General features: G+C 49.7%; 2 protein-coding genes across 2 annotated transcripts; one reads left to right on the forward strand and one right to left on the reverse strand.

Moving 5' to 3' along the window:
- The first annotated feature begins 617 nt into the window (after window positions 1–617).
- On the forward strand, window positions 618–1,583 carry LOC140265097 (olfactory receptor 14C36-like). Its single transcript, XM_072360978.1, has one exon. It carries the CDS (start codon window positions 618–620, stop codon window positions 1,581–1,583), a length of 966 nt encoding a protein of 321 aa, XP_072217079.1.
- Window positions 1,584–13,852: 12,269 nt separating this feature from the next.
- On the reverse strand, window positions 13,853–14,803 carry LOC140265098 (olfactory receptor 14J1-like). The gene has a single exon (XM_072360979.1). The coding sequence runs from the start codon at window positions 14,801–14,803 to the stop codon at window positions 13,853–13,855; it is 951 nt and encodes a 316-aa protein (XP_072217080.1).
- Window positions 14,804–22,947: the final 8,144 nt, after the last annotated feature.

Consider the following 22,947-nt stretch of genomic DNA (forward strand, 5'->3'; position numbering starts at 1 on the left):
AGGGTACTTTGCAAGAGGAGAGCCAAGGCAGGGATATTTCCATTTCCGGTTCTGAGGGAAGGCAAAAAAGACTGGGGGCAGAAATCTCAAAAAGGGATGTCTAATTTAAACACAGCTCTGAGGCTCACAAATATTTTGTCAATCCATTGGTTGTTCTCTGAACAGTCATAGAACAAGGTGAAAACAGAGGTTGCGCTTTCAGCCTCTCCTTTCTAAAAGGAGACAATCAGTTTAACTTATCGTTGTTTTCTGCAGACATTAATAGTTGCTGTGTCCCACAAACAGGCAGATTTCCCTAAGACAAACTGAAGTGCACAGAGGTTGTGACTGGGGTCTGAAAGAACAGCTGCAGTAAAGAGGAAAATATCCAGGAGGTAGTGATGTGATTAGGAAATAAGAAGAAAATAAGAGCTACCTAATATTCTGCTCCTTGAGGGATGGTGAAGTTCATGAAAAGAAATTAAAGTTCTGGAGCTAAATGATCATTTTTCTCAAAGGAAAAATGGAAAAAAGAAAGAAAAAAATTATAGTATAGCAGAAGGAGTGTCTTTGAGAATGGTCTGGACTTGCCATTATCTTCTGCACTCTGAGCAGGTCTCCAAGCCCAGGATCAGCAGATGCCCAACAGCAGCTCCATCAGCAAGTTCCTCCTGCTGCCGTTGGCAGACACTTGGCAGCTGCAGCTCCTGCACTTCTGGCTCTTGCTGGGCATCTACCTGGCTGCCCTCCTGGGCAACGGCCTCATCAGCACAGCCGTAGCCTGCGACCGCCGCCTGCACACCCCCATGTACTTCTTCCTGCTCAACCTGGCCCTCCTCGACCTGGGCTGCATCTCCACCACTCTCCCCAAAGCCGTGGCCAACGCCCTCTGGGACACCAGGGCCATCTCCTACGCAGGATGTGCTGCACAGATCTTTTTCTTTATCTTTTACCTCTCAGCAGAGTGTTCCCTTCTCACCATCATGTCCTATGACCGCTACGTTGCCATCTGCAAGCCCCTGCACTACGGGACCTTGATGGACAGCAGAGCTTGTGCCACCATGGCAGCAGCTGCCTGGGGCGCTGGGGTTCTCAATTCCCTGCTGCACACTGCCAGTACGTTGTCACTGCCTCTCTGCCAAGGCAATGTTGTCAACCAGTTTTTCTGTGAAATCCCCCAGATCCTCAAGCTCTCCTGCTCAGAATCATATCTCAGGGAAGTTGTGTTTCTCATTTTTAGTATCAGTTTAGCCTTTGGCTGCTTTGTTTTCATAGTTGTGTCCTATGTGCAGATCTTCATGGCCGTGCTGAGGATGCCCTCTGAGCAGGGAAGGCACAAAGCCTTCTCCACGTGTCTCCCTCACCTGGTCGTGGTCTCTCTGTTTCTCAGCACTGCCTCTTTTGCCTACCTGAAGCCCCCCTCCATCTCCTCCCCATCCATGGACCTGATGGTGGCAGTTCTGTACTCGGTGGTACCTCCAGCAGTGAACCCCCTCATCTACAGCATGAGGAACAGGGAGGTCAAGGATGCAGTGAGGAAAGTGATGACCAAATGTGTTTCAATATCAGTGAACGGCCGATCTTTTGGAATTCATATAATGTAATCCAGCTTTTTTCTGAATCAAGCTCTCTTTTATTGATTGTTCCGTTCATGTTATATGTGTAATTCATTATTCTTCTTTTATATATATATATACTGTAATGTTTTTCACTAAAACATCACTAGTCAAATCAATTCCTGCTCAGTTTGTACCATTCTAGTGTAGCCCATACACACTGTACATAATGAACCAGGTTGCCTATGAACCTTACAGAATAAATTACGTGCAGTGACTCTGTCTGTCCTCCTTCTTTTGGATCTAATGGGGTCGGATGTTCTCAGAAACCCACAGTCCAGCAGGAAGCACACAGCTGTTCATCAAACTGTGCGGTGGCTTCCCCTGCAGCAGCTGACGGGCCATCCCTGGGCTCCTGGCTGGGGTCTGTGCTTTCAGGCTCACATCTGTCAGTACCGCTGAGAGGCCAGCAGCAGCAGCTGGTTTGCACGTTGATTGTCAGGTCCCCTCTTCTTCATTACCTGTGAGACTCTGCACAGGACAAGTACTTGGATATGGGTTATCACGTCAGAAGTTTCCAAGCTTCATAGAATCATAGAATCACAAAATTACCCAGGTTGGAAAAGACTTTGAAGATCATCAAGTCCAACCACAGCCTAACCATAGTACTCTAACAACACTCTGCTAAATCATATCCCTGAGCACCATATCCAAAAAGCTCTTAAACACATCCAGTGATGGTGACTCAAGCACCTCCCTGGGAGCCCATTCCAGTGTTTAGCTACCCTTTCTGTAAGGAAGTGTTTCCAATTGTTCAAACTAAACTTACCTCGGTGCAACTTGAGGCCATTTCCCCTCGTCCTGTCACTTGTCACCAGTGAGAAGAGACTTGCCCTGTTCTCTCTGTAAGCACCTTACTGATACTCCAAGAGAGTGATATGGTCTCCCCTCAGCCTCCTTTTCCCCAGACTAAACAGCCCCAGCTTCCTCGGCCTCTCCTCGTAGGGCTGATTCTCCAAGCCCTTCACAAGCCTCGTTGCCCTTCTCTGGTCCTGCTCCAGCACCTCCATGTCTTTCTTGTGCTGAGGTGCCCAAAACTGAACACAGTACTTGAGGTTTGGACTCATCAATGCTATTGCAGTATCAGGATGAAGTTCCCAGTCCTGCTCACCACACCATTCTTGATACAAGCCAGGATGCCACTGGCCCTCTTGGCCACCTGGGCACACTGCTGGCTCATATTCAGCCGACTGTCCATCAGCACACCAAGGTCCCTTTCCATCAGGCAGCTTTCCAGCCACACTTCCCGAAACCTGTAGATTTGCCTGGAGTTGTTGCGACCAAAATATAGGACCCAACAATTGGTCCCATTGAAACTCATGCCGTTAACCTTGGCCCATCGATCCAATCTGTCCAGGTCTGTCCGTAGTGTCCTTCTCCCGTCAGGCAGATCAACACTCCCTCCCAACTTGGTGTCGTCTGCAAACTTACTGAGGGTGCTCTCAATCCCCCCGTGAAGATCATCAATGAAGATGTTAAACAAAAGCGGTCTCAGCACCAAGCCCTGGGAAACGCCGCTCGTGACCGGCCCCCAGTGGGATTCCACTCCATCGACCACAACTCTCTGGGCCCGGCCATCCAACCAGCACTTCACCCAGCGGAGCGTGCGCCCATCCAAACCACGGGCAGCCAGCTTCTCTACCAGAATGTTATGTGGGAGAGTGTCAAAGGCCTTACTGAAGTCCAGGTAGACCACGTCGACAGCCTTTCCTTCATCTACTAAGCGGGTCACCTTGTCATAGAATGAAATCAGGTTAGTCAGGCAGGATCTACCGTTCATAAACCCATGCTGACTAGGCCTGATCCCCTGGCTGACCTTTAGTTGATCCATGATGATACCTGAGATTATCCTTTCCATAACCTTCCCAGGCACCGAGGTGAGACTGATGGGCCTGTAGCTGCCAGGATCCTCTTTCCGGCCCTTTTTGAAGACGGGCGTCACATTTGCCAGCCTCCAATCCACCAGGACATCCCCAGTCAGCCAAGACTGCTGAAAAATGATGGACAGTGGTTTGGCGACCACATCCGCCAACTCCCTCAGCACTCTAGGGTGCAACCCATCTGGCCCCATGGACTTATAAACATCCAGCTTTCGAAGTAGGTCCAGAACCATCTCATCGCGGATCACGCAAGGCTCTTTTGGTTCCCCCTTCCCGTCTACCAGTGTAGGGGGCTGCATTCCCAGGGTGTTACAAGCGTAACTATTGATGACCGAGGCAAAGAAGGTATTAAGTACCTCAGCCTTGTCCCGATCCCTACAGAGGGATCTGGACAGGCTGGAGAGCTGGGCTGAAGCCAATGGAATGAGGTTTAACAAGGCCAAATGCCGAGTCCTGCACTTCGGCCACAACAACCCCAGGGAGCGCTATAGGCTTGGGGCGGAGTGGCTGGAGGACTGTGTGGAGGAAATGGAGCTGGGGGTACTGATTGATGCATGGCTGAACATGAGCCGACAGTGTGCCCGGGTGGCCAAGAAGGCCAACGGCATCCTGGCTTGTATCAAGAATGGTGTGCTGAGCAGGACTAAGGAAGTCATCCTGCCCCTGTACTCGGCATTGATGAGGCCTCACCTCAAGTACTGTGTCCAGTTTTGGGCACCTCAGCACAAGAAAGATATGGAGGTACTGGAGCAGGTCCAGAGAAGGGCAACGAGGCTCGTGAAGGGCTTGGAGAATCAGCCCTACGAGGAGAGACTAAGGAAGCTGGGGCTGTTTAGTCTGAGGAAGAGGAGACTGAGGGGAGACCTTATTGCCGTCTCCCAGTACCTGAAAGGTTCTTACAGTGAATGTGGGGCAGGTCTCTTCTCACTAGTGACAAGTGACAGGATGAGGGGAAATGGCCTCAAGTTGCGCCAGGGCAAGTTTAGGTTGGATATTAGGAAGAACTTCTTTACAGAAAGGGTGGTTAGGTACTGGAATGGGCTCCCCAGGGAGGTGGTTGAATCGCCATCCCTGGATGTGTTTAAGAGCCGTTTGGATGTGGTACTCAGGGATATGATTTAGCAGAGGTTGTTTTTTTTTTTTTGTTTTGTTTTTTTTTTTTGTTTTTTTTGTTTTTTTTTTTAGAGATGGGGTACTGGTTAGACTGCGGTCGGACTTGATGATCTTCAAGGTCTTTTCCAACCTGGATAATTCTATGATTCTATGATTCTATGATCCTCAGTGACCAAGTTGCCCTCAGAATCCAACAAGGGATGGGGATTTTCCTTAGCCTTCCTCTTGGCATTGATGTGTTTATAAAAACATTTACTATTCTCCTTAACCTTAGCAGGCAAGCTCAGTTCTTGCTGCACCTTGGCCTTCCTAATTTTCTCCCTGCACAGCCTCACTACAAACCTGTAATCCTCATAAGTAGCTCCCCCATTCTTCCAGAGACCGTAAACTCTCTTTTTGTTCTTTAGATCAAGCCAAAGGTCTCTGGTCAGCCAGCCCGGCCTCCTCACCCGTCGGCTTGTCTTTCGCGATGTTGGGACAGTCAGCTCCTGCGCCTTTAGGACAATTTCCTTCAAGTACTCCCAACCTTCCTGTGCTCCCACACTCTCCAAAGATACCCCCCAGGGGACCCTCTCAACCACGGTCCTAAGGAGGTTGAAGTCCGCCCTCTGGAAGTCCAAGGTGGCAGTTCTGCTGACTCCCCTCCGTGGTTTGACAAGGATCGAGAAAACTAGCATTTCATGATCACTTTGTCCCAGAAGGCCTCCAACCTTTACATCCCCCACCAGACCATCTCTGTTAACAAACAGCAGGTCCAGAGTTTTGTTTTGCCTCATTGCCTCCTTCACCAACTGTGTCATGAAGTTATCTCCCACACACTCTAGGAACCTCCGAGACTGTTCCTTATCTGCTGTATTGCAATTCCAGCAGATGTCCGGGAACGGACCAGAACAAGGGGGAGTGACCTCAAGGCCTCCCCCAATTGTTTATAAAGCATCCCATCCAAGTCTTAATCCTGGGTAGGTGGCCTGTAGCAAACTCCCACAATAACATTGGTATTGTTGGCCCTAGCTTTTATTCTGATCCATAAGCTTTCAACCCTGTCATCACCGTTATTGATTTCTGCATTCACAATCTTTTTTAACATAGAGAGCTACACCACCGCCTTTCCTACCTAGCCTATTGGTAGCCCTCAATCACTGCACTCCAGCTGTGGGAGTCATTCCACCATGTTTCCGTGACGGCAACTGTATCAAAGCTTTCTGAACACACTGTGGCCTCCAGCTCCTCTTGTTTATAACCCATGCTGCGTGCATTAGCATAAAGGCACCTGAGTTTGGCCTCCTTGCAATCAGCAGCAGCCCTAATAGCCTTGTGACTACTATTAGGTGTTTCCACAGCCACCAGCTTAACACCAGCCCAAGTGTTTTTCCTACAAGGGGGCGAGTCACCCTCCTCCTTCACCAAGGGCCAAGACTTTGGGGGCTTAGAAGCACACCCCTCTCCTGCAAGCACAGGGACATTGCATGCAGTTTCCATTTTGGTGGCCCCAGCTACTGCCCCACCCCCCTTCATACCTAGTTTAAAGCCCTCTGGATGAACCTACCCAATTCTCTTCTTAAGATCCCTTTTGACCGGTGGGAGCCAAGGTCAAAAAACCCAAATCCCTGCCGGGCACACCAGTCTCGGAGCCAGGTATTGATCTGTTGGCTCGTTATATTGAATCCCTCATTCTTCCCTGAAGCAGGAGGGATAGAGGTGAACACAACTTGTGCTCCCTTACCCTTTACCTGTCACCCCAAGACTCTAAAATCCTTTTGCAGAGTCCTCATGGAAGTTCTGCCTAACTCATCACTACCAACTTGGAATAGTAATAGGGGATAGTAGTCAGTGGGGTGGACTAGGGAAGAAAGTTTCATCCTCACATCCTTAACCCGGGCACCCGGGAGGCAGCAGACCTCTCTATGTAGAGGCTCTGGCCTATATATTGGCCCTTCTGCTCCCTTCAGCGCAGAGTCACCAATAACAATGACCCATCATTTTTTCTTGGTGAAGTTGGAATGGTGGGAGAAGAACGGATAGACTTGGGGAGCACTTCTTCTTTTTTGAAGAAAAAGATAGAAATCAATGAGAATGTGTTAACCCTTCTTGATGTGTGAAATACTCACGAGTCCTGTTAAGTTTTAAGTGTATTCCTCCCAACTACCTGGCTGATCTATCCCAGGGAGATTACTGGAATTGCTCCATTCCTCAAAAGTCTGATGGACTTTGTTGTCAAATCCTTCGCCGTGACACTGTCTATCCCTTCCTATCTGTTTCTAACTCATTTCTTGTACAAATATTCCCTGTGAAAGACAAACCTCGGTAGAAGCAGGTTGGATACGGAATCACTGTATTGCAAATGTTGATCACTGTATTTTCCTGTTCATCCAATTGCATCTCCTTTCCTTCCATTTGCTGGCCAAATAAAAAAAAAAAAAAAAAAAAAAAGAAAAAAAAAAAAAAAAGGAATTCTTTCCTTGCCCTTGTGCAGCCGGTTCTCTGTGGAAAGCCAGTGGGAGCTGGTGCAAAGCAGGTTCAACACTGAGCGGTGACTGCAGAGGAGAAGAGTGATGTGAGGAAAAGTGATGCAAGTCCCATGGGGCCAATGTGAGTAGAATTGGGTTGGGAAGTTTGAGAATGAAATTTGTTCACACTGTAACAGAACAGAACCCATTTGGGACACCCTGGAGTGACATGAGTTGCAAAGTGCTGCTTTAATGACTTGTTTAAACCCAACTGTAAATAAATAAATAAATGTCTTCCAGATTCTTGCTCTTTAAGCTCTCTCTAGATACCTCTCCATTTTGCTGAACAAGTTCTGAAAACCTGAAGAAGATAACAGGAAGGCACGAGGCACAGGAGGGCTCTTGAGGTGGTAAGGGGCCCCTGGGGGCATTTGCTGCCAAGCACATCTACCTTCAGTGCAGACAGAAGACTGCACAAAGTGCTCAACGAGACAAAGCCAGAAATAGCAGTGAAGCTTCTTGGAGTATGAATGGTATGGGTCCACTGAGTGCCATTAACAAGCAAGCTTCCCAAGGGACTTGTTAGAGCAGATAATTGGAAGCCATGACTACAGGCAGGCAAAGCCACTGGCATGGTGGCTCTAATGCAGAGAAACTCCCCCTTTGTCTTATGAAGCAGACAGGCCATGACCTGATTCCCAGACCCTTGGCAGGGGGATTTTGTCCCTCATGTTTGCTTAGGGCCCTGCCTGGGCAGTGGAGGGAGGTTTGTATGATGTCAAATGAAAGACAGAAGGACAGAAGATCCCAGGCTCTGCATGGGGTGCAAGGATGCTGTGAGGTTCATGTCCCATGTGTGCCCTGTGTCTCATCGCAGGATGTGGGATGTGCGAAGGGCCCAGTCTGAACAAGTAGTCAATCCCAATGAACCTCTGAACTTCAGATCTCTCAGTTTCAGTGCCCTCCTTTGCACACCCTCCCATAGTTTGATGTCCTTTATGTTCTGCAGTGCCCAAATTTGCACCCAGTGCTCCAGATGTGGCTGTAGCAATGCAGAGCAGAGAGGGACAATCCTTTCCCTCACCCAGCTGGCAGTGCCTTGCTTGATACACTCTAGTGGACTGTTGGCCTTCCTGGCTGCCTGAACACACTGCTGACTCACATTCAATTTGATATTGAACAGGACCCCCAGTCCTTCTCAGTCGGACCGCTCTCCAGTGTCCCATATCCAGTCAGTGTGTATGTCCAGAGTTGCCTCTACCCAGGTGCACAATCAGCCACTTGTTCTTGTTATACTTGGTGCCCAGTTCTCTGACCCAGTTCTCCATCTCTCTACCAGTCCTCTCCACACTCAGTGGAGGCAACAGCACCTCCTCATCTGGTATTATCAGCAAACTTGCTCAGAACTTCTTCTAGTCCTGCATGCAGGTCATCCACAAAAACATGAAAGAGAAGTGGCCCGAAAATGGAGCCTTGGTAACCCTGATAGTGACCACCTACCAGCCTGATGGAAGCCATTGACTACAATCATTTGGACCTGATCTATTGGCCAACTGCTCACCCACCACGTTCTGTTTCTGTCTAGCCATATGCAGGACATTCTGTCCAGAAGGGTGCTGTGACAAACAGTATCAGAAGCTCTACTGAAATCCTCAACAATAACATCAACTGGCTTCCCTTGGTCAACTAAGTGGATAACCTTGTGATAAAAGAGCCTTAGTATAAACAGGACCTTTCCCTTGGGAACTTGTTTTGGCTGGGACCAATGACAGAGTGATCCTTCTGTAATCGGGTTATCTAGATTTATCCGTGATAGAGGCTGCTGCCCCTAGAAGGGGAGAAATGAACAAAAACAACGGCAGCAATCTAAGGAAAGAAATTATTTTACTAAATACGAGACACAATATGATACAATATAACTACAACTACTATATCAAACAAGGCAGAGAAAAAGAAAGAGAGAAAAAAGAGTCCCGGAGAACCGGGGGCCTACTGCAATCTCTAGGCGACAGGCTGGAACGTTGCTGATAGAGCGAGACGGCAGGGATGGAGCGCTCCAAAGCGAAAGACAGGGCGAAAAGAGGGACGTTCCAGCCTGGGAGCGAGACCATACGTGCGTCCTCCTCCTCCGGCGACCCATCCCTGGCCGCGCTGTCCCCTGGGATATGCAGTCCCCTCCAAGGGCTGAGCACTCGGGATGCCGCCACCCCACAGATCTGGAGCATGAACCTTCCACACCCCCGCACACCCTCTGTCACACTTCCACACACCCTCTGTTACACTTCCACATACCCTCTATTACACTTCCACATACCCTCTGTTACACCCCCACACACCCTCTGTTACACTTCCACATACCCTTTGTTACACCTCCACACACCCTCTGTTACACTTCCACATACCCTCTGCTACACCTCCACATACCCTCTGCCACACTTTCTTATACCACCAAAACAGTTCATACCGCACATGATGTCATGATGTAGAATATTGACAGCACAAAACCATGACACCTTCAGCCGCCTTAAACAGTGTGGGAAATCCCTGAGATAGACACCTCCTTCCTGAGCATCAGCTCGTGCGAAGCGGACAGGCTGTGACAGCAGCACCGTCAGAGGGCAGATCCTGGGGTTGCTGTATCCCAAGTGCAGGACGTGGCACTTGGTTATGTTGAACCTCATCCCATTGGCTTCAGCCCGGCTCTCCAGCCTGTCTAGATCTCTCTGTAGGGCCTCGCTGCCCCCAGGCAGATCCACACTCCCAGCCAATTTGGTGTCATTTACAAACTTACTGAGGGCGCACTCAATGCCCTCATCCAGGTCATCAATAAAGGTATTGAAGAGGACAGGTCTCAGCACTGACCCCTGGGGAACACCACTCGTGACCGGTCACCAGCTGGATTTAACTCCATTCACCACCACCCTCTGAGCCCGGCCCTCCAGCCAGCTCCTTACCCAGCCAAGAGTGTACCCGTAAAACCACGGGCTGCCAGCTTCTGCAGGGGAATAATGTGGGAGTCAGTGTCAAAGACTTTGCTGAAGTCTAGGTAGACCACATCAACAGCCTTTCCCTCATCCAGCAGATGGGTCACTAGATCATAGAAGCAGATCAGGTTGGTCCAACAGGACCTGCCCTTCAGGAACCCATGCTGGCTAGGCCTGATCCCCCAGTTGTCCCGCACATGCCACATGAAGTTCCTCAAGACAATCTGCTCCATAACCTTCCCTGGAACCGAGGTCAGGTAAACAGGCCTGTCGTTCCCCGGATCCTCCTTGCAATGTTTCTTGTAAATGGGAATCACAGTGACAAGCCTCCAGTCTTCTAGGACCTCACTAGTCAACAAAGAGCACTGATAGATGATGGAAAGTAGCTTGGCTATCACCTCTGCCAGTTCCCTCAGCACTCTTGGGTGAATCTCATCTGGACAGTTGTGACAGTCCAGTTGGACTAGTAAGTCTCTGACTATTCCTTCCAGAATCATGGGTGTTTAGTCTGCTCCCCTGGTTGGTCTTCCCCTGTGTTGGGCAGTGATCCAGCTGAGGCAGTGCAGGCGTCTCATCCGCAGAGGGAAACCCTGGGGCTGAAATGGGATTCAGCTCCCCACGGACCCTCAGGAGCTGGGATCCCTCTACTTCAGTTCAGATGTGCACAAGGTGTTGCCTGCATGTGAGCTCCTGCTCTGAGTCCTTCAGCAGGGAGGCAGTTGCTCACACACAGCAGAGCTGCTGCCTGGAAGGACCACATCCATGCAGCATGGCAGGCTTTGGCTGGTTAGTGTGCAAAGCCGGGAAAACTCACAGGCTGTGGCCCCGAGGAAGGCAAAGGAAGTCCCAGTGTAAGTGACATCACCAGGGCTGCTGGAACCTGTGTGTTGTCACGCTGCTTTTCCATTACAACAGCAGGCTCGACCGAAGGGGAGCATTGCTGTCATGTTAGGTACTGGATAGAGCATGTTGCAGAGGGGCAGACAGTCTTGCCAAAGAGGCCAGTGGTACACCGCCATGGACAGCACAAGTCTTTTTGCGCCTCCTTGAACCCTGGCCAGGCTTTGTGGAGAAAGCCAAGAGGAGAAGGTGGGCACCAGGTATTTCCCCAGACTGCTACCTAGATTGGTTTATTCAGTGGTATAAAGGCTGGACCTGCTTACAGTGGCTGTGAATGCCTCATCCATGGGATGGATGCATTGCTGTACAAGTTCCCCATGGCTGGGAGAGGTTCTCCATATCGTCATTGCAAATGGAGCTCCCCAGTGACTGTGGATCTGAGTGATGGGAAAGTGTTGGGTCAGCTGGTGATGTATCTTAATCACTGAGCTCACATAGCAATGGTTAGGCTCACTGCCTCACTTACTTCCTTTACTGCTTTTGACTACAGACACTGCTTTATTTTTTGTATGCTACTGTAATGGGCAGTAAATGAAGCCTATCCCTTACGTTGGTGTCTGTGTCCTTCCTGTTGACCCCCTGGATTGGTACCACAGTATTAGCATGTGATGGGCACAGAACTTGGACATCAGGAACATGACTTGTAAGGCCAGCATCAAGAGCGTATCCTTTGGAGAGAGACGGAGTTACTTTGGCTTGTTGAGCCTGGAGAACAGAAGGCTCTGGGGAAACCATGTGTCTGCCTTTCAGTAGACAGGGCCTCAAAGGTCACCTATTTCCAACACCCTGCTGCGGCCAACAGTGAGGTCAGGCTCTAGGTCAGGTTGCCCAGGATGCCACCCAGCCTGAACTTGTACACTGGTAAGGACGGGGTATGCACAGTGTTTCTGGGCAGCCTGTGCCAGCACCTCACCAACGTCTCAGTGAAAAGATTTTTAGCACTGCTTTTGCAGCCTCTGGCTTAAAGAAATCCTTTTTAATTTTCTTCTCTACTAACTAACTTTTAACTATCGTTAAAATCTTATGCTTATGCATGCATTCTCAACCAAAAACCTGTCACAGAGTTATTTAGATCAATCTATGTCAGTGACAGGGCAGTAGGTCTATGGGGCCCCCATCCACTGATGAATGGGATGCGTAGTCCTTCTTCTGTGTGCTCCACATGATGTTATGATGTGGAATGCCAATAGCAAAAATTACAAAGCCATGACACCTGATTCAATTCCTGTGGGTCATTGAGAAGCAGACCCGGTAATTGCCCAGCAGCCAATTTGTCTTTTCTCCCCTGGAATGGCACAGAGTGCAGCCATCCAAAGAGAGACGCTCCAGCCCCACCTGTCCTTTAAGCAGACTTCGTTGCCATAGTAAACTGGAGTAGCCATATTTAGGTTCTGCTTTGGTTTTTGGCATTCAAGTGCTTTCAGTATCTCTTAGCAGTGCACGGACACAAGGGTCCTCTGCTCTGATTGTACGATGGTTATTTAAACAATATTTGCACTTATGATATATCATAATATAATAATAGTATAATATAAATATCCCAGTAGTTATAAATTTTCTATTATTTTTTTACGTCACTACTGTAATTAAAAAAACAAAAAACAAAAAACAAACAAACAAACAAACAAACAAACAAAAAACAGAAATTCTAATGTTCTGTAATTTACCTGTTAACAATATTGTATATTTTATGAGATTCATCAAACACAGAATGACTTGTGTTGGAAGGGACTCCAAGGATCACCAAGTTCCAACCCCGTGCCACAGGGAGGTCCACCAACTTCCAGTGATAAGAGCTGCTTCAAAAGAAATGCCTCCTCTTTTATTACGTGGGTTGTAAGATCAGAGGCAGATATTGGAGGTGTGGCTGTAGAGGTTGAACCTTCCCACCAACATCCCATTAAACATTGCTCCCGTGTTTCAGAATGGCACCTAACATGGAAGTGCATCTGAAGCAAAGGTGAGCCATTTAATTCCTCCAAGTGGAAAAAATTGCAGGCGCTGACATTCACCAACATTTGCTGAATGTTTCTGGAGACCAAAGAGTGGATGTGAGCAGAGTGAGGCAGAGGGAGGTGAGGTTTCAGCAGTGGTAACTGTGGGTCACCTTTGCTGGTGCAGAAGGTTATGAGCATGGCATGTAGGCTCCACTTCCCTCCCATCAGTTTCCCATTTCTGTTAACCAAGCGTCTCCTGACCTCCTTGTGTCAGTCATCTCATGAGAGGCAGCATTCTACCTACCAGCCTAGGCTCCAGAATGGCTCTTGTAAGTTCTGGGTAACTTTTATCCAACCTTTGTTCTCAGCTCCTCTTCCACAGACCCTCCTGGAGGCAGTGACCACCTCTGTGTACAAAAAGGAAGAAGCCCTGGAGGAAGCTTGGAAACTTCTGACATGATAACGCAGGGTCTCACAGGGAATGAGGAAGAGGGGACCTGACAACCAACGTGCAAACCAGCTGCTGCTGCTGGCCTCTCAGAGGCACTGCCAGATGTGAGCCTGAAAGCACAGACCCCAGCCAGAAGCCCAGGGATGGCCTGTCAGCTGTTGCAGGCTGAAGCCACTGCACGGTTTGATGAACAGCTGTGTGCTTCCTGCTGGATTCTGGGTTTCTGAGAACATGAGACCCCGACAGCTCCAGAATTGTTTCACAAGATGGATGACAGACACAATCCCTGCATGTCCTTTATTCTGTTAAGGTACACAGGGAACCTGGTTCATTATGTACAGCATGTCTGGGCTAAAGTACAAAGGTACAAGCTGATTAGGAATTGATTTGAGTAATGATGTTTTAGAGAAAACCATTACAAAATTAAAAATAAATAAATAAATAAATAATTTTAAAAAAGGAATAAATTACACATCTAAAGTGGCATAAAACAAACCATAAAAGAGAGCTTGATTTAACAAAAAGCTGCATTACAAGGCATGAATTCAAAAAGATAGGCAGTTCACTGCTTTTGAAACACATTTGGTTATCACTTTCTTCACAGCATCCTTGACCTCCTGGCTCCTCATGCTGTAGATGAGGGGGTTCAATGCTGGAGGTACCACTGAGTACAGTAGTGCCACTGTCAGATCCAGGAATGGGGAAGAGATGGAAGGGGGCTTCAGGTAGGCAATAAAGGCAGTGCTGACAAACAGGGAGACCACGGCCAGGTGAGGGAGGCACGTGGAGAAGGCTTTGTGCCGTCCCTGCTCAGAGGGCATCCTCAGCACGGCAAGGAAGATCTGCACATAGGACACAACTACGAAAACAAAGCACCCGAAGACTAAACTGATAATAAAAATGAGATACACAACTTCCCTGATGTAGGAGCCTGAGCAGGCGAGCTTGAGGATCTGGGGGATTTCACAGAAAAACTGGTTGACAACATTGCCTTGGCAGAGAGGCAGTGAAAACGTAATGACTGTGTGCAGCAGGGAATTGAGAAGCCCAGCGCCCCAGGCAGCTGCTGCCATGGTGGCACAAGCTCTGCTGTCCATCAAGGTCCCGTAGTGCAGGGGCTTGCAGATGGCAACGTAGCGGTCATAGGACATGATGGTGAGAAGGGAACACTCTGCTGAGATGAAGAAGAGAAAGAAAAAGAACTGTGCAGCACATCCTGCGTAGGAGATGGCCCTGGTGTCCCAGAGGGTGTTGGCCATGGCTTTGGGGAGAGTGGTGGAGATGCAGCCCAGGTCGAGGAGGGCCAGGTTGAGCATGAAGAAGTACATGGGGGTGTGCAGGCGGCGGTCGCAGGCTACGGCTGTGCTGATGAGGCCGTTGCCCAGGAGGGCAGCCAGGTAGATGCCCAGCAAGAGCCAGAAGTGCAGGAGCTGCAGCTGCCGTGTGTCTCCCAGAGGCAGCAGGAGGAACTCGCTGATGGAGCTGCTGTTGGGCATCTGCTCTTCCTGGGCTTGGAGTCCTGCTCAGAGTGCAGAAGATAATGACAAGTCCAGACCACTCTCAAACTCACTCCTCCTGCTATACTATGTAAATTTTCATTTCCCTTAGGAAAATAATTATTTAACTCCAGAACTTGTATATACTATCATGAGCTTCACCAACCCGTAACGAGTAGAAGACTGGGGAGCGCTTACTTTCTTCTCATTTCCTATATCATACCCCAGCCTCCTGGATATTTTCCTCTTTACTCCAATTGCTCTTTGAGACCACAGCCCCAGCCTCTGTGCACTTCAGCTTGTCTTAGAGAAATCAGCCTGTTTGCAGGACAAGTGAACTATTAATGCCTGCAGAAAAGAGCTATAACTTAAGTTGATTGTATCCTATTAGGTAGGTGAGGCTGAAAACACAACCTGTGTGAGTTTTCACAAAACAGCCAACTGATTGGAGAAATACTGGGAGCCTCTGAGCTGTGTTCAATGTTGACAGCCCCTTTTAAATTTTTTGGCTCCATTCCTTTCTGTTTTCACTCAGAACAGAAAAAGGAAAATCCCTGCCTTGGCTCTCCTCTTGCAAAGGACCCTCATAAAGAGTCTGTTGTGCAGTGGAGCTGTGATCCCCTGCCCCAGGCAGCAGCTGTGGCAGCACAAGCCCTGCCGGGGGGCTCCTTCCCCCCACACGTCTCCCCGCAGCACCCTGGGCAGCTCCCCGGGCAGGCTGAGTGCTGAGCCTGGCAGGCGGCAGAGTCCCATAGCCGGCACACAGCCCCTGGGGCACAGCAGGGACCCTGCTCTGCAGGACAGCCCTGGGCACCTGCCTGCAGCTCCAGCTGCTCATCCTGCAGCCGTGCTGGGACACGCAGCCCTCAGGGCTGTGCTTTCATACTGCAGCATGGAAAACCTCAGCTGGAGCAGAAGTCTTTTTCCACAATAAAGAAACATGCAGTGCCTGCACCCAGATCTGCTATTGAATGTCCCATTTATAGTTAACCCTCTATGAATAGCAGCTGCATGGCCTGAAGTGAGACTTACCTTGTCATGGTCTGTCAGCAATGTTCCTGCAGAGAGCTCAGAAGGCTGCTCACACCTCACGCATCCTGGAAGCTCTCTCCCTTTCTCTCCTCTCCTTCTGTCACCTGCAGGCTGTGCTGTGCACAAGAGCTACTCCTGGGAACAGCTGTCTCTGCAGCACCACACACTTTTATGAGCTCCCTGTGTCCCAGGAGCCCAGCCCAGCTCTGTAGCAGAGGATGTCATCTTTATCCTTCCCACTCGTATCCCCCGAGATTTCTCTGCATCTTCATGGTCAACAGCTCCTGAAAGACAACAGCATCATGACTGTGCTTTGAAATCTGTTGAATTTAACACCAGATTTCAATTGGTCAGTGACTAATGCCAGACATGTGGTGAGTCCTCCCAGAGAGTGTTTGCTGAAACAAAAAGGAGCTCACAGACAAGGACAGGATATCAGAGAATCATAGAGTCACCAAGGTTGGAAAAGATGTAAAAGATTATCCTGTCCAACTGTTCAGCTAATACCAATTGCTCTTACTAATCCATTTCCTCATCACAATATCTATTCATTCCTTGAATACCTCCAGGCTCAGTGAATCTCCCCCCACCCCGGGAAGTCCATTCCATTTTCCAAATTGCAGGACATGGTTTTTGATCTTGGTGAACTTCATCCCATTGGATGGCTCTCTCTCTCCAGCCTGTCCAGATTCCTCAGCAGGGCCTTGCTAACTCCAGGCAGATCCATACTTCCATCCAATATGGTGTCATCTGTAAACTTACTTAGGGTTCACTCGATGCCCTCATCCAGGAAAATAATAAAGATATTGAAGAGGAAAGGCACCAGCACTGACCTCTGGAGAACACAAAGTAGGCACACAGGTAGGCGTCCAGGTGTGTCTTGAATATCTCCAGACAAGGAGACTACACAACCACCCTGGGCAGCCTGTTCCAGTGCTCCATCACTCTCACCATAAAGAAGTTCTTGCACACATTCATGCAGAACTTCCTATGCTCCAGTTCCTGGCCATTTCCCCTTGTCCTGTCTCCACACAGCATCACAGAATCACAGAATCACAGAATCACAGAATTGTAGGGGTTGGAAGGGACCTCTAGAGATCATCGAGCCCAACCCCCCTGCCAAAGCAGGCTCCCTACAACACGTTGCACAGGTAGGCGTCCAGGCGGGTCTTGAATATCTCCAGAGAAGGAGACTCCACCACCCCCCTGGGCAGCCTGTTCCAGTGCTCCGTCACCCTCACCGTAAAGAAGTTCTTGTGCACATTCGTGCGGAACTTCCTCTGCTGGAGTTTCAGCCCATTTCCCCTAGTCCTGTCCCCATGCACTACTGAAAACAGACCAGCCACGCCACTATGGCTCCCACACTTCAGGTATTTATAAACCTGGATCAAGTCCCCTCTCAGCCTTCTTTTCTCAAGGCTAAACAGACCCAGTTCCCTAAGTCTCTCCTTATAGGGGAGATGCTCCAGGCCCTTCACCATCTTTGTGGCCCTCCGCTGGACTCTTTCCAAGAGATCCCTGTCTTTTTTGTACTGGGGAGCCCAGAAATGGACACACTACTCCAGATGAAGCCTCACCAGGGCAGAGTAGAAGGGGAAGATCACCTCCCTCGACCTGCTGGACACGCTCTTTTTCATGCACCTCAGAATGCCATTGGCCTTTTTGGCTACAAGGGCACACTGCTGGCTCATGGCCAACCTGTCGTCCACCAGGACGCCCAGGTCCCTCTCGGCAGAGCTCCTCTCCAGCAGCTCATCCCCCAACCCGTCCCAGTGCATGCAATTATTCCCCCCTAGGTGCAAGACTCTACACTTGCTTTTGTTAAACCTCATCTGGTTTCTTACTGCCCAGCTCTCCAGCCTGTCCAGGTCTTGCTGAATGGCAGCACAGCCTTCAGGCGTGTCAGCCAATCCTCCCAACTTTGTATCATCAGCAAACTTGCTGAGGGTGGTCACTATCCCCTCATCAAAGTCACTGATGAAGATGTTGAACAAGACCGGACCCAGCGCGGATTCTTGGAGAATACAACTACTTACAGGTCTCCGACCGGACTCTGTACTACCAATAACAGCCCTCTGTGCTCTGCCAGTCAGACAGTTCTCAACCCACCTCACTGTCCACTTATCTATACCTCACTGCCATGGTATGTCATGGGAGACAGTATCAAATGCCTTGCTGAAATCAAGGTAGACTACATCCACCGCTCTCCCCCCATCCACCCTGACAGTGACAGTGTCATAGAAGGCTACCAAGTTGGCTGAGCATTATCTCCCCTTGGTGAATCCATGCAGACTACTCCTGATAACCTCCTTTTCTTCCAGTTGCCTGGAGATGGCATCCATCACAAGCTGTTCCGTCACCTTTCCAGGGACAGAGGTGAGGCTGACTGGCCTGTAATTACCTGCATCTTCCTTCTTGCCCATTTTTGAAGACCGGAGTGACACTGGCTATCCTCCAGTCTTCAGGCACCTCCCCCATTCTCCAAGACCTCTCAAAGATGATAGAGAGTTGTTGTATTAGGCGAAATACGGGGATATCAGGCTGTCACGCGACAGGCCCTCCCTAATTTCTGGAAGGATCGATGACGTGTACAAGAGAGGTGTACACGAAGAGCATAGTTTATATAAGTGTGTGTTTGCTTTAAGAAATCGCCATTTTACCGCTCACCCTCTTGGTGTTACTTCGATAATTGGCCCAGCTGCAGGCTTCTAGGGTCTTAAAGTCTTCAAATGGTGACCCCGACGTGATAAGCTGCAATTTACAACAGTGCAGACTGATAAGGAGACCTAGAAGACCTAGAAGAAACAGGGCAGCTGTCTGTGTAACGGCAAGATCCCTACTACAGGGCGGCGCCTTACTTCCCTTTGCCGTGAGTGGTAGATGCCCGGGATGGAGAGATCGTGGCCAAGGTTCTTCGTTAAGCGGGAGAGAGAGAGCGCTCGGAACCCCCAGGAGCTGTCTGGGAAGCGCCTGGAGGCGGACGGAGATTTGGGCCGGGGCGACATGGAAGCTGTTATCAAGGTAATTCTTCATGCCTGTAATCTTCACTGTGGAAAACAGACTCCTTCTAAGAAGGAGGTTATAGCAGTCCTCTTGCTGCTGGAGAATGAAGGGCTATTAGTATCCCCCTCTGATTTATACGATCCCGACAACTGGGATGGAATTACGGCAGCGTTATCTCAGGGAACGCTAGCCGCCCGAAAAGTGTCAGAATTCAAGGACTGGGGATTTATCTTAGAAGCGCTAAAGGCAGCGTGGGAGGAGAAGCTTGCATACCAGCGCACTAGGAAACTGCTGGGGTTGGAAGCGGGGGGGAGTCTTGTCTCCTCTGCAGGTTCGGAAGGGGCCAAGATGGCGCCGACCCCCTCGATCCCACCCAACGCTTCACCTTCGAGAACGACGAAGAAGGACGTTGATCAAGACCAGTCAGCTCCAGAGTACACCCTACTCCCGCCTCCTTATCCCGCTCGGAGCCTATATCCTTCCTTGAAACTTTTCAGGGACAAGGGGGGAGGGGGGCCCCCTGAGGAGTGTGGTGATGTTAGTAACGAAGCTGATAACAGCGTGCAGGGGGCGGGTGAGCCGAATGGGGGAGGTGTGGTGCAGCCAATGAAATCTGAGGAGGTGGGCAGTACTTCCCTACTGTCGGGATCTGCCTGCTGCTGTGTCCACTCCCAAAAAGGGGTGGATCGCACCGCCCAGTGTGATAGTGGACGTGGATGTGGATGTGGGGGTGGTGATTCGATGTGGGCAGCACAGGAGCCCGTCCAGGGGGGATGTGGCCCCTCAGCACCCACCCATGAGTCGGCCAGAGGAGTTATTGCGCAACGTGGGAAAAGTGATAGCAGGGAGCGTATCAGTGAGGTGTTGTTTTCTCTTTGCAAAGAATACTGTGGAGAAAGTGCTCCATCTGTGAAGGAGATTGCTGCAGTACTTAGTTATCTTGAGCGGGACAGGGAACTTTCATCACCCTGCGAGATCCTGGACTATCGTAAATGGGATCCGCTCACTGATGTGCTTGCAGAGCATGCAGAGACTACCCAGACATTTGCAGAGCTTGCGACCTGGGGTCTGATTTTGGGTTCTCTTAAAGCCTCCAGGATGGAGGGGAAGCTTGTTGAAGCGTGTTTGTCGCTTGGGCTTGTACTTGACCGGGACCAGCCTGGAAAAGCAGCTGAGAGATTGGATCAGGGAGAGCAAGTATTACAGCCAGTCGCTGCTCCAGTGCTAGCTGCACCTCCCGGAGAGAGAACAAAGTTGCAGTCAGCTGCTGCTCTAACGGCGCTGGTTGCACCCCCACAGGGAGATGGCGAATTCCAGTCGACCGCATCCCCTCTCGACCCCTCTCCTTTGTCATTGGGGGGCGGGGAGTGCGAGCGTGTGGTTAATTCAAGTGGTTGGAGAAGTAGGCGTGTTCCAGACCCGGGGGGAGGGCAAACGTGGTGCTATCCCGGGGGGGGGAGTAGCCAGGTCCAAAGGGGACCGACAGGGCCCGCAGCTGCAAGTTGTTTGCTCGCTGTGGCTCCTGCTGCCTGCCTGTCATGCAGGGGACCGGGGCTCGATTCGCCGGCGCGGGGCCGCTCCGCCTTCCGGCATCGGGCTGCTGGCTGCTGCCGAGAGTTTCGTTTGCCTCTAGCTTTAAACACAGCGGAAACTTTGACGGTGCATGGCCCTGTGCTCCCTCATGACACTGAAAGCCTCGCATACGTGATTCTCAAGTGGGTGCAATACACACTCTGGAAAGAAGGGTGGATGACAGAGCTTGGGAGAGTGTTGGCAGCTGAGCAGGATGATTCCTTTCACCCTGTGCATGGTATAGGCATGCAGGGGAGGATTAGAGCAGAGTGCTTGGGATATAAGTTTAGTCCTGAGATAATGCAGCTGGTGGGTCTTGATATTCAACCACATGTAAAGACACTATGGGATGTGCAGAATGTGGTAGGAACCCTCCAGTGGGTTCGGAGTGCTTTGGGAATGCCTTCAGGATTGAGGAAACCCTTGTATGGTCAGCTAAAGGGATCCGATGCAGAAGAACCCAAAAATCGGTCTAATGGAAGGGCTGCAGTTTGGCAAAAGATCATACAGAGCTGCATGGAAGGATCGCTTGTGCAGCATGAGACTCTTAGTCTCAGGGCAATGGTTTGGCAGGATCCCAACCGTAGTTCACAGGCTGCTGTCTTCACAAACAGAAAGGTCAGCGTGCAGATGCTTGAGGTGATGGCTGTAACAGCTGCAGTGCAACTCTGGCGAATGATACCCTCTAACATTGTTGCTGATTCCATCTTTGCAGTCAAGCAGTTGGCCCGGATGGGCCAGGAGGGTCTCTCAAGTACAGAGGCTGCTGGAACTCTGGAAGAGGCCTTGGTCTTCCGCACAGCTCCTGTTGCACCCTTACGTGTGTGTGGTCACTCTGGGGTGCAAAGCCTTTTTGCCACAGGTAATGCAACAGCAGATAGTTACCAGCACACCTGTCATTGGCCTTGGATCGCTGCAGATCTGGCAAATGGATGTCACCTGGGAGCCTTGCTTGTCTCCCTGCCAATGGTTGGTTATTGCTGTGAGTACCTCCTCTATTGTCATTATGGACACTCAGCATGTCAGGTCTGGCTCGACTGCAGTCCGATACCATTGGACAATCGCTGTTGCTGTGGTTGGTTTATCCAGTTACGTTAAGACTCACAATGGGTCCTGCTTCATTTCTCGCTTTACTGACTATGGGAAGTGGGATAAGAGTTCTTTCTTTACAGGAGCAGTCAATGGCGAATCTGGTACCTGAGGTTGTTCTGCTCCTGTTGGTCTCAGTGATAAGTATCGCTCAAACAACAGGTGCAGGGACCTTTGGGATTCAGTCTGGAATTGTTGGGTCTCAGCCAACAGTAGATTCACACTTAATCTGTGGTTGCAACTTCACTTATCTCTTAAGGTGTGATCTTCTTATCCTATAGGTTGAGATTCTAGTTACCTAGTCACTACATATCGAGTACGCGTTAATGCAACGATGGTGCATGATGCCATGTGCTGATGAGCTGATGGACGCTATCGAGGATATGGACAGAAAGACTTTGACGGATGTTCACCATACAGAGAAGATACATCAGGCGTAAGAAGAATGAAGAGGGATGGAAAACATCGCAGACAAGAATTGCTGCTCGAAAGGTTCCTGACAACAAGAGGAATATTCAATCACTTGCTTCACACAGTTGTGGTGGTGTTTTCATAACATGGTTGTGCCTTATGCTACTGATTATATTATAGAGAGTTTGTTAAGGTTTAGTTAAGGGTTTATATAGAGTACTATATAATATTAGTTATGGTAAGAGTGTATTTTAAGGTTATGCATAGTATGTTAAGGTATAGCAAATAAGACGGATAATTCAATAGAGTTTCTTTAGGTATTTCCATTAGAGTATAGAATACCATAGAATGCAGGATAAGCTTTAAGTATTGGTTAGGTTTATAGTGTTGCGTATTGTAACGGGTTAAGTTTTCCTAGCATGGGGAGGGGGAGATGTTGTATTAAGCGAAATATGGGGATATCGGGCTGTCACGCGACAGGCCCTCCCCAATTTCTGGAAGTATCAATGACGTGTACTAGAGAGGTGTACACGAAGAGCATAGTTTATATAAGTGTGTGTTTGCTTTAAGAAATTGCCATTTTACCGCTCATCCTCTTGGTGTTACTTCGGTAATTGGCCCAGCTGCGGACTTCTAGGGTCTTAAATTCTTCAGTAGCGAGGCCCTACAGAGGGCTCTGGACAGGCTGGAGAGCTGGGCTGAAGTCAGTGGGATGAGGTTCAACAAGACCAAATGCCGGGTCCTGCACTTTGGCTACATCAACCCCAGTCAACAGTACAGGCTTAGGGCAGAGTGGCTGGAAGACTGCGTAGAGGAAATGGACCTGGGGGTACTGACTGATGCTTGGCTGAACATGAGCCAAAAGTGTGCCCGGATGGCCAGGAAGGCCAACGGCATCCTGGCTTGCATCAGAAACAGTGTTACTAGCAGGAACAGGGAGGTAATTGTCCCCCTGTACTCAGCTCTGGTGAGGCCACACGTTGAGCACTGTGTCCAGTTTTGGGCACCTCACTGCAAGAAAGACATTGAAGCCCTGG

Source organism: Excalfactoria chinensis, unplaced genomic scaffold, assembly GCF_039878825.1.
Source record: "Excalfactoria chinensis isolate bCotChi1 unplaced genomic scaffold, bCotChi1.hap2 Scaffold_68, whole genome shotgun sequence".
Lineage (NCBI taxonomy): Eukaryota > Metazoa > Chordata > Aves > Galliformes > Phasianidae > Excalfactoria > Excalfactoria chinensis.

What these genes read in the sequence shown, in the direction of transcription:
- LOC140265097 (XM_072360978.1), top strand. Translation starts at nt 618, where the DNA reads ATGCCCAACAGCAGCTCCATCAGCAAGTTCCTCCTGCTGCCGTTGGCA.
- LOC140265098 (XM_072360979.1), bottom strand. Translation starts at nt 14,803, where the DNA reads ATGCCCAACAGCAGCTCCATCAGCGAGTTCCTCCTGCTGCCTCTGGGA.